The 13,482-nt window shown below is 43.1% G+C and overlaps 1 protein-coding gene across 1 annotated transcript in view; it reads left to right on the top strand.

Moving 5' to 3' along the window:
* The first annotated feature begins 4,037 nt into the window (after window positions 1–4,037).
* LOC8025636 (SEC14-like protein 2) overlaps window positions 4,038–13,482 on the top strand; it is an 80,637-nt gene continuing 71,192 nt past the window's right edge. Inside the window, exon 1 of the mRNA XM_040207657.2 lies at window positions 4,038–4,423. Within this exon, the coding sequence (XP_040063591.1) occupies window positions 4,364–4,423 (60 nt within the window). The 5' untranslated portion in view covers window positions 4,038–4,363. The remainder of the gene's footprint in view (window positions 4,424–13,482) is intronic.

Raw genomic sequence — 13,482 nt, 5'->3', positions numbered from 1 at the left:
GGAGCCCGATCACGCGGCGAAAGATGAACGTATGAGAAGGGGTGCAGCGACCACGTGGCTTTCGCCGCACTGTCAGCTTAGGGTTGAACGGCGCGTTAGCCAAGCGACTGACCTTCGACGAAAGGTAGGCATCACGGAAAATAAAAAGGCGGGCGTCCTTGAGCTCTCTGTGTGCGTAAACAATAAAATGTAAAGACACGATACGACGAGAAGACGTGTTGTTATGCGGCTTTATCGAGGGAGAGTGTCGCTTCACCGGGAATACCAAGATTTCTGACAGCGGTAGACTCCAGGTGTCGAAGTCCTCTCTTTCCTCGCTGCCGTACGTGCTCCTGAGACCGCAACTCTATACCACCGTTGATCCATCCGCTGAGAGATACAAGTTAAACAGTCACTTAGAGAAAACCACGAGGCGTGACGAGTCTCGATCCTGTTGTTACAACTTCGAAGCCAACGAGATTGCACCATCAGCCTACAAAAAACGCCTTAACACGACATACGAAGCAAGAAGTGTGAATACAATAAACCATGCCCTGCGTTTTTCAAAGGGACCACGAAATTAATTTTCCACTTTATCCTCCTTATATTTGATCCTCGACTAAAGCGAAATGAGAAATTGCATGTTTACGACATAGTATTTTACCGGACGCGGCGTTTCCGAGCTTCCAAAGTGTTTTTTTTTTTAAGCCAACCGCGGAAAATATCATTGGTAAGTGATGAGAAGTGCCGCCATGGTACTCGTTAGCCACGAACGCGAATCCAAAGATTCGTCGGCGGATTGATTGTTGACGAGCGCATACGCCAGAGTGACGCATTTGCTAGTGTCCAGTGTGTGAGCTGGGTTTAGGCTGACGGGCTTGGGCATCGCGGATTTATCTCATTGAAAAAGGTGGACAGCTTTGGAAGGAAAGGAGGTAAGAAGCAGTCCGCAATATTTTCAAATGTTCGTACCGAAAAGCAGGTTATTTGGCTTTCTACTCTCGTACACTAGTTTTCATTTGGACCGCTAAACGATATGCGATTAGTAAAATCCCAATCTAAAATCACTTATCTCCACCCAAATCTCATGAAAAAAAAAACAACAATTGGACCGGGTGTATGTTTATACAGCTTAAATTGGTCTGCCTCAACGAGCGACTTGTCTCCCAGCTGTAGATGAGAAATTGAACCAGTGCGGTACAACTGCTAGCCTGGGGGCTTTAACGTGCGCTACGCAGAGTGATACACGACCGCACGCCGCTACGATGCTCATCCAGATCGAAACGAGCAGGGGTGGGGACTGAACCCAGGATCCCTGGTTTCTGCAGCGCGAGCTTTCGCTCCACATGCTCCGAGATGGTGTGCGCTAGCCTACTCGGGCGCCGATTCCCCCAAAGTTCATTTCATGGTCCCTTTAAGCTGTCAAGGCCTATTCGCGTCTCCAGCTCATTGCTCGCCCTCCCGCGGAGGAAACGGGAAGCACTCTAGTGAGCTAGGGTCCCCCGCTTCTCCTCCTCAGCGGGCACGGAGGAACTGCTCGCGATCATGGCACGCGAAATGTCCTTTTTGAATGGAAACAACGCTCTTCACTGTCCCAATGTAGTGCTGCAGCCGGTATGAGATTGTAGCTTAATAGAGAGTTCTAATATTGCGTATAGAAGCAAAAGCCAGCGCTGCGTGTTTGCTTTAGAGTTGCGTGCTCTACGCTGCGCGTGCGCGTCGTCACCATGCGGCAATCCAAGACCTCAATTTTTGGCTCTGCGCAGGCGCAGTGTGGTTCACACGACGCTAACGGAAACACACAGTGCTTGTGTTCTCAAGTATTCGCAATACGAAAGCTCACTGCCGTTTCATCGGTTTCCAACTTCAACGAAACGTGCTGCAGTGAGCAGACGTGCAAGCGGGTAGGCGTGCCTTTAAACTGAAAAGCATGAAATCGGCAAAACGACGGCGCGTAAAAAAAACAAAAAATAAACGTTCTGGAAAGATTGGTATTTGAAAACTTCGCTTTTTTGATTTTTTGTTTCGTTTTGGGGGCATTTGTTCCGGACGTTTTGCCGATTGTGAGAAGTCCACTTTGGAAATTTCGCCGATTGTCAAAAGTCACGACTTTGATATCACCTTATGCTTTACCCATAATTATTATAATTTTACATGAATTTCTCAATTTAGCTAGAAGGTTTTCATTGATTTTGCACTATTTTTATTTTATAACTTGTTTATTAAAGTGCTGGGATTGGCCCAAGTGATGATAATTTGCACACTTTGATTGCCATATTTGGTCGAGTGTTTGAAATTAGATCGTAAGCAACAAAGTATATTAGAGCTTAAAAGAGCTACTTATTCTTAATTGCAGCGTTAATATTAATATAAATTGCGGCAATGTAGGCAATCAATAAACAGTACGATCACAAAAATACGCCATTTAACCATATTAGTCTTTCCATTTTGTTTTATTTTTCGTATATGAAAAACCCTGACATCGTTGTCAAGATAGACAAACATCAAACATTAAATGTAGCATAGAGTCCTATGCGTCACGCATTGCTTTAAAAAAACACACACACTTCTGCTGTCTGACTCGCGTTCCGTCTTTGATTTTTGTAGTGAAAACAGCGTTTCTTAATCTACATAGGTTTTGTTAAGATATTCTACACCCATCAGCCGTGTGGTTTGAGTTAGTTATTCTTGTGCTTAACAATAATGTTAAAGCAATTATCATCGAAATACCGCAAACCCATAAAAAGGCCCGCAGTTCATTATTTCACTTGACAATTTTCTGGGTCAAAAAAGGCAGCAATAACACACAAACGTCAGGGCTGCTTTTTCAAGAAACACAAAATTCTGTTACCTCTAATGTGTATGAGCGACCCGGCCTTCAAAGGGGCACTGAACTTTCCAAAATATTTTGAAGTGCCTGGATCGAACACGTATGTCACCAAATAAAGTTTCGGCGAGCAACTTCTTCAGCTCAATAATGAGGCTATGAGAAACATCTTGACTTGTGAAAGAATCCGAAATGAACACCGATACCAAGAAATTACATCCAAAATAAAGGTTAGTTTCGGTTTCGTTCCAGAATTAAAACGTGCCTCCTGGCGTAAATATTACGTTCATCACCGCTTTTGTTTTCTGAATAAAAAGGTATTCTGCGCTCATTACACCCTAACTTCCTGGTATAAATAGAAATGATTTGTGTCGCTCAGTGAACCCAGCATAGTAGGCAGGATCAGCAAGTGGTTCACGAGCACGCATCTCCGACCATCACTATAACCGCCATTTTGGAAGACGAGTAGCGCCACCTATAGTTAGAGTCGGAAATAGCACTCATTTCTGGTCGTTTAGGGGTGTTAACAACGATAGTGTTTTCTTTATTGTGGCACCAGGACTTGGCATCGTGACGTCGCGTGACCTAACGGTGACAAATCAGGGCGTCACTTGATGTCGTGGTAACATGTGATGTCGATTCTGCGCTAAATTTATCGGGAAAAGTGACATTACGCAACATTAGGTCTCATGACGTCACGTCGTCATGTTACCTGACGTTAGTTCACGTGATATTGGTTCCTCCGCTAAATCAAGTTGGAACATTTACATCACGGTGTGGAATTGTAGTGTCACGTGACCAGGTGCCGTGTCGTCACAATATCGCGTGACATGTCGTCACATAAGCTCAGGTCACTTCACATAAATTCTCCCGGAAATTTAGCAGGTATTGACGTCACGTTGTGCTGTCACGTGCTGTCAATTTTCTCGCAAAATGTAGCGGGAAACTTTGACGAACGGGCGGATTCTGGAATGAGAGGGTTCCGCTAAAAAGTATTCGATGATTTAATGAAACCCCAAGAAACGAAAACATTCAGGTAAAACGCGCCCCATACCATACGCGGCATCTATGGCAACCACTATGCTCACAGCCGGCGGGCTGCATCTAACCGAATCTGTTACTGGCCCGTAGACAAGATCTCGGAAGAAGCGGGGTTCCGCGCGAAGGGCAGGACCCGATAAGGTCGACGACGCGCTTCGCTGACCTTCCATTGATACGCGGGCACTCGCCGGCGCTCTCGCCCCGTAAACATGCCTGGAACGCACCTGATTGCGGTGGAGGCATCTAGATTCAAAAATAAATAGATTTCCACCATGGATAATAAGTATACGGTTCTTCGATTAGCTCTCGCCCGTTTATGAATCGGGGTGTAGCGACCTATCGCTGCGAGGGACGGCGATACCAGTGACGGTCGCTAGGGGAGGGAGCTCCGACGTGCCGGCCTTCGACGAGCGTCCTTGTTGACTGTCGCCGACCGGTTTGGTGCCGTGCAGTGCGGCTAAGTGCTACTTCGGTGCGCGGGACGGCAGCAGTCACGCGGAGTGGGCAGCAGAAGCCATGGACAGCAGTGGATATCCTGGACACTTGAACGAGAAACAGCAGTTGGCGCTCGATGAGGTGGGTGATGTGCGACTAGAGCCACCGAGAGTTTCAGAAACTAAGGATGTGACTATTATGTTTACGCTCTTATTACGTTCACGCGATATGTGGTAAGAAAATGAAAACGCCGGGCAAGTAAAGGGAGAGTGTGTGGCAAAAACAGCGCGCAAAGAGAAACGAATGTGTAAGAGAAGGCCGCTTGGCCCTGTCTCTTCTTTTTTTTTTTTTTTGCCTTCGCTTTTGTTTTTGCAGTGCTTACTGCAGTAGTTATTGCATATTATATTTCCTACCGCAAAACATAGTTTACAGCGCCTGGGTATATGTGGAAAACAAATTAACGTTTTATCAAGTAAGGACGATGTTGATAGGTTAAAGTGAGGGCGCTGAAACTCCGCTGTCAGCATGCCTTTCATCACAACGTGAAAAGCTGTAGCGACTCATAAATAACCCGTTTTGTTTGGGAGGTCTGTCTGCTTGTTTGAGTGGTCACATTGTTTACTGAGGTCCAAGCTTGGAAAAACGCAGTTTCAATGTCGAGACGTTTACTTTTTCATGACCATAGCTGTTAGTAAGGGACAGAGGAGATATAGAAATCTTCATTTTTTCTTCTTTTGGACACAAGGGTCGTTATATTCGAAATAAATAAATAAGTATAAAAAAAGTCCCACTTACGGTTTCAGCGGCAAATATTTTCATAAACTAGTGAGAACAACAAAGACAACGAAGGCGGCTGTGGTGAACGCCGTGACATGGGTATATTAGAAACATGTCAGCACCAAACACAACATCCTTCAATTTAAAAAGAAATTAATGACAAAAGAATCATTTAATTTGGTGATATTTAATGGTGCTAACATAACCTAAATAATTTGATTCCGATCAAGCTGAGATGTGCAACAAGAAACGACACTGAGATTTCTAGTGTCCCAACAGCGCTTAGGCAGTATACCGGATGACTGCGGCGCTACGCTAAGGGTCCTTGAAGCGTGGCTGCAAGGGCTGTTTATTGGGCAACCTCGGTACCCAGGGATCTTGAGTAGGTAGCCTTGTGTCCTTTTCTTGATTCGAAATGTATCTCAGCAAGCGGACGTACTGCCACACGAACTGCTTTTTACACCGCGCGAACTGCGAAATCGGCTCGATTGGCAAACGCTTTCAACCCACTTTGTAATGTAAGGCAATAGACGTTTACGTCTTTCCGGCTTCATCGCGACAACTTTTATACGCATGCACCCAATCGTAAGCTTTATTTAATGATCTGTAGGAGCAGTTCTAAATAATATATATATATATATATATATATATATATATATATATATATATATATTCGTCGCGTATATCGTTGTAGCGAACATTTTATGAATGACGCACTGGGAATTCCATTGAATTAATGCATTTTTATAAAAAAATACAACATTGGCCAATACTTCAGCCTAAAAAACGTCCGTGTTTTCGCTTTTCTGGAGAACACGGAGGCAGCCATTTGTGATCAACAATGGAAGGATGTCAGCAAACAACGAAGCTCAGAACACGATTACATTAAAACAAAATAAGACGAGTGCAAAGGAAATGAACATCACGTTTCCAATTCAATAATTTTCCCCACACACGTAGCATTTTGTTTTATAATCGTGTTCTAGGTTTGCTACTTGCCGAAATTCTATTGTTTCTGGCTATTGGCAGTTTACTTTTTTTTTCTGGGAAAGTGAACTATGTGCTATCAATGTAAGTTTGAAACTAAATGCACCGCCTTGTCTCGAGTAGAAAGCCTCGTATACTGAACGCTTGCAGACTTGGGACGCGCTGGAACACGAAGGAGACGTCTCGTTGAGGAAGACCCACACTGCAAAGTTCTACGAACCAAGCGCGACGCTTTCGCAACAAACATATTTCAAATCGTAACAGGAGTAGTTATTTGTCTTTAATAATTAACAGTTCGATCAGAAGTACGTGATTTGTTAGCCAAATATTATAACATCCTTGGACGTGGATAAAAATCCCGGAAAGATATATCTGATGTTAATTTGCCCCGATCCGTCTCGATCTGTTTCGTATGCGGGTGAAGTGACCTCCGACTCGCGCCGCTATCGGCGGAGATTAAGATAGTGAAGATCTAGCTCAGGACTCAGCAGTCTCCAGTGTCGTCGCGTTTCCCATTTCTGACTTGCTTATCAAGGTTGACCACGTGCAAGGAGAGAAGGGGGGAGGGAAGGAAGGGAGCCAGACGTTGCTGTGTTGATGTTTTAGTTTGCAACGCTCTTTTAAGACGGTCTGTGCAAAGAGAGGCGGCAGTACAAAACTCTAGTTCAAATAAACTGTAGGTAACCATGTCGCAAAGTAGAAGCTAGAGCCACTAAATGAGCTGCGCTTAGAGTATCGGCACTCCGTTCCCATACATTGTTGTGGTCGCCGCCATTTTGGCTCGTATGCAGAGCAGACGTAACTGCCAATCGTCATGATTCAAAACTGCGACTTCCTCAGCATCAGATTCGGTGTTAGGAAGCTCATGTAATATTGCCTTGCTCGGTCGCGAACTGTTTAAACATTTTTGGAGGGCGGAAAATCGTATCCTTTGATTTCAGATAAAGCTTCAGATAACTGGCAATCATGATTTTAAGACACAATACGGCCAAGTGTCGTTACTCTGAAGCGTAGCTTATTTAGTGGCACTAGTAGAAGCCAGTCTGCTACACGTTTCTGCCGTAACCCCGTCCAACAGTCTCTTGTTTATAAAATCCAATCCACCACCTAAAAAAGTGCACGCTACCAACGATGTTGTTGTTCCTTTACACTTTGTGACAAATGCATGCCGAATAGATAGAAAAAGAAAGAGAGAGAGAGAGGAAAACATATTGGAATGAGTTTCCAGTTTTAAAAACGACCCCGGCTTTTCAATAACTTCAAAATGTGAAGATATAAGGCAAAGAGTTTTTAAATAAAAGGTGCGAATAGAAAGAAATGAAAGGGATTCAAACTTAGAGCGACATGGCAGATATTACAGTCACAACAGCACAGGCACCGCAGTGTTGGCGGTAATATGTTGCAAGTAATGGCGTTACCATTACTTGTATTACGTTACGTTAATGTCGTAACGCATTCGTTACATTTTCAAAACTGCAACGGGTAACGTAGCTACGCTACTTATTTGAAGTAACAGGTACCGTATTTACATAGTCTCGCCAAACCTAAAAAAAAAGTATCTATAAATTTGTTCTGTGTTTCTATGCTTAGTTTTACCTTAAGTCCAGGCGCAACCAATGCTACGAGCTGATGGAGTTAATCAGACAGCGTTGAAACGCCTGCATTATCTAGTTCGTCAAATTTCTGTTCGTGTTTTATTATCTCTGAACCAACCTTAAACAAAAAAGGCCCAGTGATTTGCGCTTTTGTCGCTGTTTAATTGGTCCGGTTATCTCGTAGCGTTGGCTGCGTTTGAAGATAAGCTGAAACGGAGTATAGGCGACAAGTCATTAATTATTGCACTCGTTCCAGATACCTTCAAAACTTCGCATGCCTTTTCCCGACGCAAAAAGTTCCACTTTAGAAAAGACACAACGCACCCGCCCTTTGTCCCAATGTCTAAAAACGTTGTCGCAAAAAAAAAAAAGAAAAAAGAAAAACGCTGTTATTTTTAATTTAAAAACCAAAAGTAACGTCCGGTACTTTTAGTCGGTAACGGGATCGGTAACGCGTTCCTTTATTTTGCGAGTAACGAGTAACGTATTTGGGTATTTCTTTTTCGGTATAACGCCTACAACACTGCTGGCACGCAATAGAATGATATGCAGTATCGAAAATCCCTTCACAAGGAGTTCATCGGAGTGCAAGTAATTGACTGTAATAATTCTTTCACATAATCTCAATCTCATGCTTTCACGATGTCAAAGCACAATGGCAGGTGTCACGTGCCTTTGTGGTATCACGTTCCGTGACATCACGATGTCATACCCTGCTGTCTCGTGACGTCACATTGTCATTGTGTCACGGGGTGCCTCATGATGTCGCTTGAAGCCCTGGTTTCACGTGACGTGAAACTGTCAATTGACGTCATGGTAGCAGTTGACGGCCATCACGCTAATAACGCCACGCGAATACCTTTGCGCTAAATTTAACTGGGTATGAGCCTACTAAATTGGGACCTATATGTACAGTGCTAATCACACTTGTCTATAACGCGCGAGCGTGCGGCTTTTTCTGGGGAGCGCTAGACTGGAGGCATTCACGGAAAGTAAGCTAGTCACGTGGTGCAACATGGAACGGCCCGCTCGAGGGGTGTCCTGCCCACTCTATCAGCTTGATAAGCGATAAAAGTGAAGTGCTTTGTGATATAATTTTGTTTTTGTTTTTTGATGACGACATCGTTGATACGCCTTCATGCTTCAGTTTGTTTATTGTTCGAACAATGACGTTTGTAAAAAGCGTGCAAGCCGCCTTCCGCGTTCGCCGCCAGCTGATAGAGTGGGCAGGACACCCCTCGAGCGGGCCGTTCCATGTTGCGCCACGTGACTAGCTTAGTTTCCGCGAATGCCACCAGTCATGCGCTCCCCGGAGAAAGCCGCTCGCTCGCGCGTTATAGACAAGTGTGATTAGCACTGCACGTGCTTTGGCTACATGATCACATAGCCAGTATTCTTTTTTTCGCTAAACTTAACGAGGAAAGTGCAATTCACTTGTTGCATTCCCGTTATACTTGCGCGTTATGTTTCCGTTACTAGACGTCCGTTGCAAATTTTTGTTTTAGATTTCAATACGAAACCCGAACCTAAACTTGTCCTCATTATAATCGTTTTGAAAATGTAGACCCGCCGGCAATACGAAGGTGAACATCTTATCTGGTTTCTTGCCTGTTTTACGGCTTCCTAAAGCTATATTGCTATATTAACTCTCAACGTCTCAAACCGTACGTGGCTTGGGTTCTGAACTTTGCGTTCTGGCCCTCTTCTGGAACAGAGCTTGTTCCAAAACTTGCAGGAGCGTCAAAAACAAGAAGAGGGCTATTCACCTTCTTATCGCTCATGGGTGTACAGTACCGTAACATGCTGCGCGCGGACTAGATATGAATCAAACCCTTTCCAGAATTAAGTGTGATTTACAGTCTCATATAGAAGTTTGATGTTCGCCATGCCAATGGCGTTAATGAAATTATATTTTTGTCGGGCGCTCTGACATTCCTAAGTCAACGGAAGGTGACGAATGTTCAGTGTGCAGCTGTTTTACGATGACTTACAGTTTCGGTGCTGACAAAGATACGACCGGTCAGAATGAAGCTCCAGCCATATAGCTGCCCTTCCCTGGTTTTTTACCGAGATGCTGAGCCACTGAAATGGTCGTTGACGATCCTCCAGAAAGGCCAATGCTGGAGAGGACACAGTAGAATCTTAAGTGGCAATAACCTGGCGTGATATGGTAATGATGAACTGAAGTAAACGAAATAAGAGGTAAACAAACTGAAGGTCGGTAGTGGTGACGCCCATGCACAGCTCCTACAAAATTTCTATGCACCAAAAGGATTTACAACGTATTATCTGCCGCTCACAGATGGGCTGAATCTGAGTGAGGAATAGACGCTTACAAAGCTCTTGTTTTCGATTCTTAGGTCGTATAGTACTAACCCCTCGTATGTATCGGCATCGCGTCATCCACTCAAGAGCAGCTTCAATGTCTTTCTTCATCAGTCACTAGAAGACCGCCATTAGCAGGGCACATATGCCATTTCTCAAATGATGATAGTGATCAAAATGCACAGATTGAATTTAGAAGAGGCTGTATTGCAGCACGTTTGCGTGCGTCGTCCTGAAAGGAACATTCAAGGTCCCGCAAAATTTTTGCAAGGCCGGAGCACGACTGGCTTTGAGTTCGAAGGCCCTCGGCAGTCCGCCGGCAGTGGCATCTTGATCATTTTGATATGAAGTTTTAATAGCACTGCTCCTTTCTCAAAGCTTGTGGGAGAAATCAGCGATTAGTAGATTTATATGGCTGTATTTTCAATATACAGTGCTGATCCAAAAGGTTATGTAAATTTAACTATTGAGTCTCTTCCTTGGGCGAAAAGTTTTCTACAGTATGTATGTCTGTCTCTTAATCTCCCGGTTGCTTTTTTCCTTCTTTGTTATGACTGGTCAGCAAATTTTGTTTTTTTGGCGATTGGAACTCTTTTATAATTTATTCGGGTGTTAAGAAAAATTTCGCGTGACACATTTTTGGGTTATATATATCATCCATGAGATCATTTGCGTGTTGGCCGGCACCGCACCAAGCATGGCGGAATGTTTTACAATTCATTCGCCGTACTTTTGAAGCGCTTTTCTGCCGCCGTCAACTGTTTCATTATATCTGAACCAATCATAAGAAGAAAAGACCCAGTGACTTTGACTTTTGACGCTTTTGACGCTGCTTGATTGGTATCATTTCCTCGTAGCGCTGGTTGCGTCTGAAATAAAGCTGAAATGAAGGACAAAGACAGGTTTGTTTTATACACTTATTATGTGCGCAACGTCCATTTTGTTGTACATACAGTTTGACTAAATATGAATGATGGAATGAAGTGTTCATGTATAAGTGTTCAAAAATCTCAAAGCGAATACGCGCTAAAAAATATTCAGATTTAACGTACATTAGCAATTTTCGTATTCCAGTAGTGATTGAAGTTCTACGAAACCTACACTATCAGCTGAGTAAGAGCGGTCAAAGTTTAATAGGCGGCAGCAGCTCTGTGCGAAGCAATGTGACTCAGTATTGATCGTCCACAAAATTGAATCACTGAGTGCTCCCGTGATGGACACCAGAAATGAGGACAACACAAACACACGCGTCTCGAATGGTTTCCTGCCAGAGTTCACGAACCGTTGCAGCGAAAATCGGCGGTGGCTGTGACCAGCGAAAATCACGGACGCTTAACGTCAAACACCTACTTATGTCAAAGCCCCTGTTGAAATTCATACGACGACTGGGCAAGTCTGAAGTTTTGAAACTCGTGCGTAACTACGATGCTCAATATGCAACCGATATTTGGATATTCAACTTTTATCCAGCAAGGAAGAACGTTTTCACTCGCTTAGATGGATTCTATGACCACACTGTCAGCAACGCAGAAGGTTCACGTGTAAGAATGAGTAAGAAAGAGAATGAGTGTGAGTGGTAAAGTTCATTTAAAGCAGATGGTAGTGTTTTAGAGCTTGACTAAAAATTACATCAACATCTAAGATGATCAGGATGTGTCTTTCATATTTTTGTGCCGCAGATATGAATCAGTCTTTCCCTGTGTATGTTAATACATAGTAGAAGATTGAACTGACCAAATAGATTACCTTTAGTGAAACAGGTACCTTTTAAAAAGTATTGTTATTGGAAGGCCGTTGTTAGTGGTTGCAATTCTTTGGAACATCATAGCCATTTTTTGTTTTATTATTTCCCTGAATGTGAGAATGTGAAGTTCATTAAATAAATAAAGCATCATTTTAAGGCTGGAGCATACTCGAATAATTCTAAACTAGAGCCAAAACAGGCTTGATTATATTATTGAGGTAATACTTAAGTACCTTTCTTTATTCTCGGAATTTCTTATTTGAAATTAGTCAAGATGTCCGACTCCCAGACCATGATTTCTTCAGCTCTCGAAAAGAGACACTTCTAAGCTTGACACTGCTTGGCTTTGAATAAAAAAAACTCACAAATGTCCTGTGGTTTGGGTCGTCAAATCAAAAATAGCAATTTACATACGCACCAGGAAAGAAGAAAAAGTTTTAAAGATATCGTGTATTTTTTTATAGCCTTAAAATGAAGTGACAAAGACAGTGCCTAGAAAGCATTCACCGCATACTTCGATGCCCCATGTTCTGACGGGCGACTCAAACGATCATACCCATCAGGGGGAAGTAAAATCATGAATTCTGGAGAAATAAACTGTCTGCTATTGTGTCGTGGAACGTCCTGACAATACCCAATAATGGAGGGTTAACATAATATCTATAATATTCGATTAGTAGCGCACTAAGCATTTGGCTGGCTACTTCAAGCCTCGCAAAATACAACAGTACATTAGGGTGATATGGAAACTATGTAGTGCGTATGTTAAGTCCGTGACAATCATGCAACGTATACTGCTAAAAGACTGCAACCATTACAGTTCTTTAAAATAGCAGGTTAGTCTTTAGAGATGAATAGAATATGGATGGAATGCGGAAAAAGTGTCAAAAAACAGGTACAAGACAAGTTGAGCCGTGTTACGGCAGAAGGTATCGTGTTTATTTAGGAACATCTACAAGATCTGACTCGAATATACTTAAGAACGTCATGAATATGCATCAGTCGATGAGGAGTACCAGTGGCCTAATTCTATTGTACGGAGAGGGGAAAAAAACTGAATACGTTTAAGATATGAGGAGTGATCGGTGAGCTAAAGAGACAAAAACATCCAGCTACATCTACATAAAGCTTAGAGGAAGCGCTGGAGGAAAACGAACGAAGATATCGATCCCGACACACCAATCACTGAAGCCTGACACGTCGAACCAAGTCTGCACGAAGGACGATAATAAGCACATTCCTTCCGCGCAATCACTCTTACTATAAACCTTCCCGAATCTACATTTGCCAACGCATTTTATTTAAGATAACCCGTGCACCTTTCAGTACAAATTTCGCTGTTTATTTCCTTATTTTTCATGCGTCTCAAAAAGTATGCGATGATATAAAGTTTTGTTTTTTAAACTTCCCGATTGAATTTACGATATATCAAGTTTGCGTCAACCCCGGATCATTGCAGATACCACAATGCTCTTAGCGACATTAATTGCCTCATGGGAATCTGCCGGAGACGTTTTTCTGCGTTTCCTTGACGTCTCGTGCGAAACAGACGCCAGAGCAATAAAAAAAAAAAAGAAACGTAGTATGTTTTTTTTGTTATATTGTCGAATGAGCCAAGTTACTTTATGGTGTTGCTTTCGTACCAACGGCTCTATTGGCAAATTAATAATGAAGCTGACACTGCTTTTGCGCGCAAAGTATACATTAAATAAATAGGAATCTGGAGCGACTACGTTACCGCAAACTATTCCTTGGGGAAGCCAACGGCTGGC

This window comes from Ixodes scapularis, unplaced genomic scaffold, assembly GCF_016920785.2.
Source record: "Ixodes scapularis isolate PalLabHiFi unplaced genomic scaffold, ASM1692078v2 ptg002725l_1__unscaffolded, whole genome shotgun sequence".
Classification (NCBI taxonomy): Eukaryota; Metazoa; Arthropoda; class Arachnida; order Ixodida; family Ixodidae; genus Ixodes; species Ixodes scapularis.
Note: the sequence above shows the minus strand (reverse complement) of the source record. Positions and strands in the feature narration are given on the sequence as shown.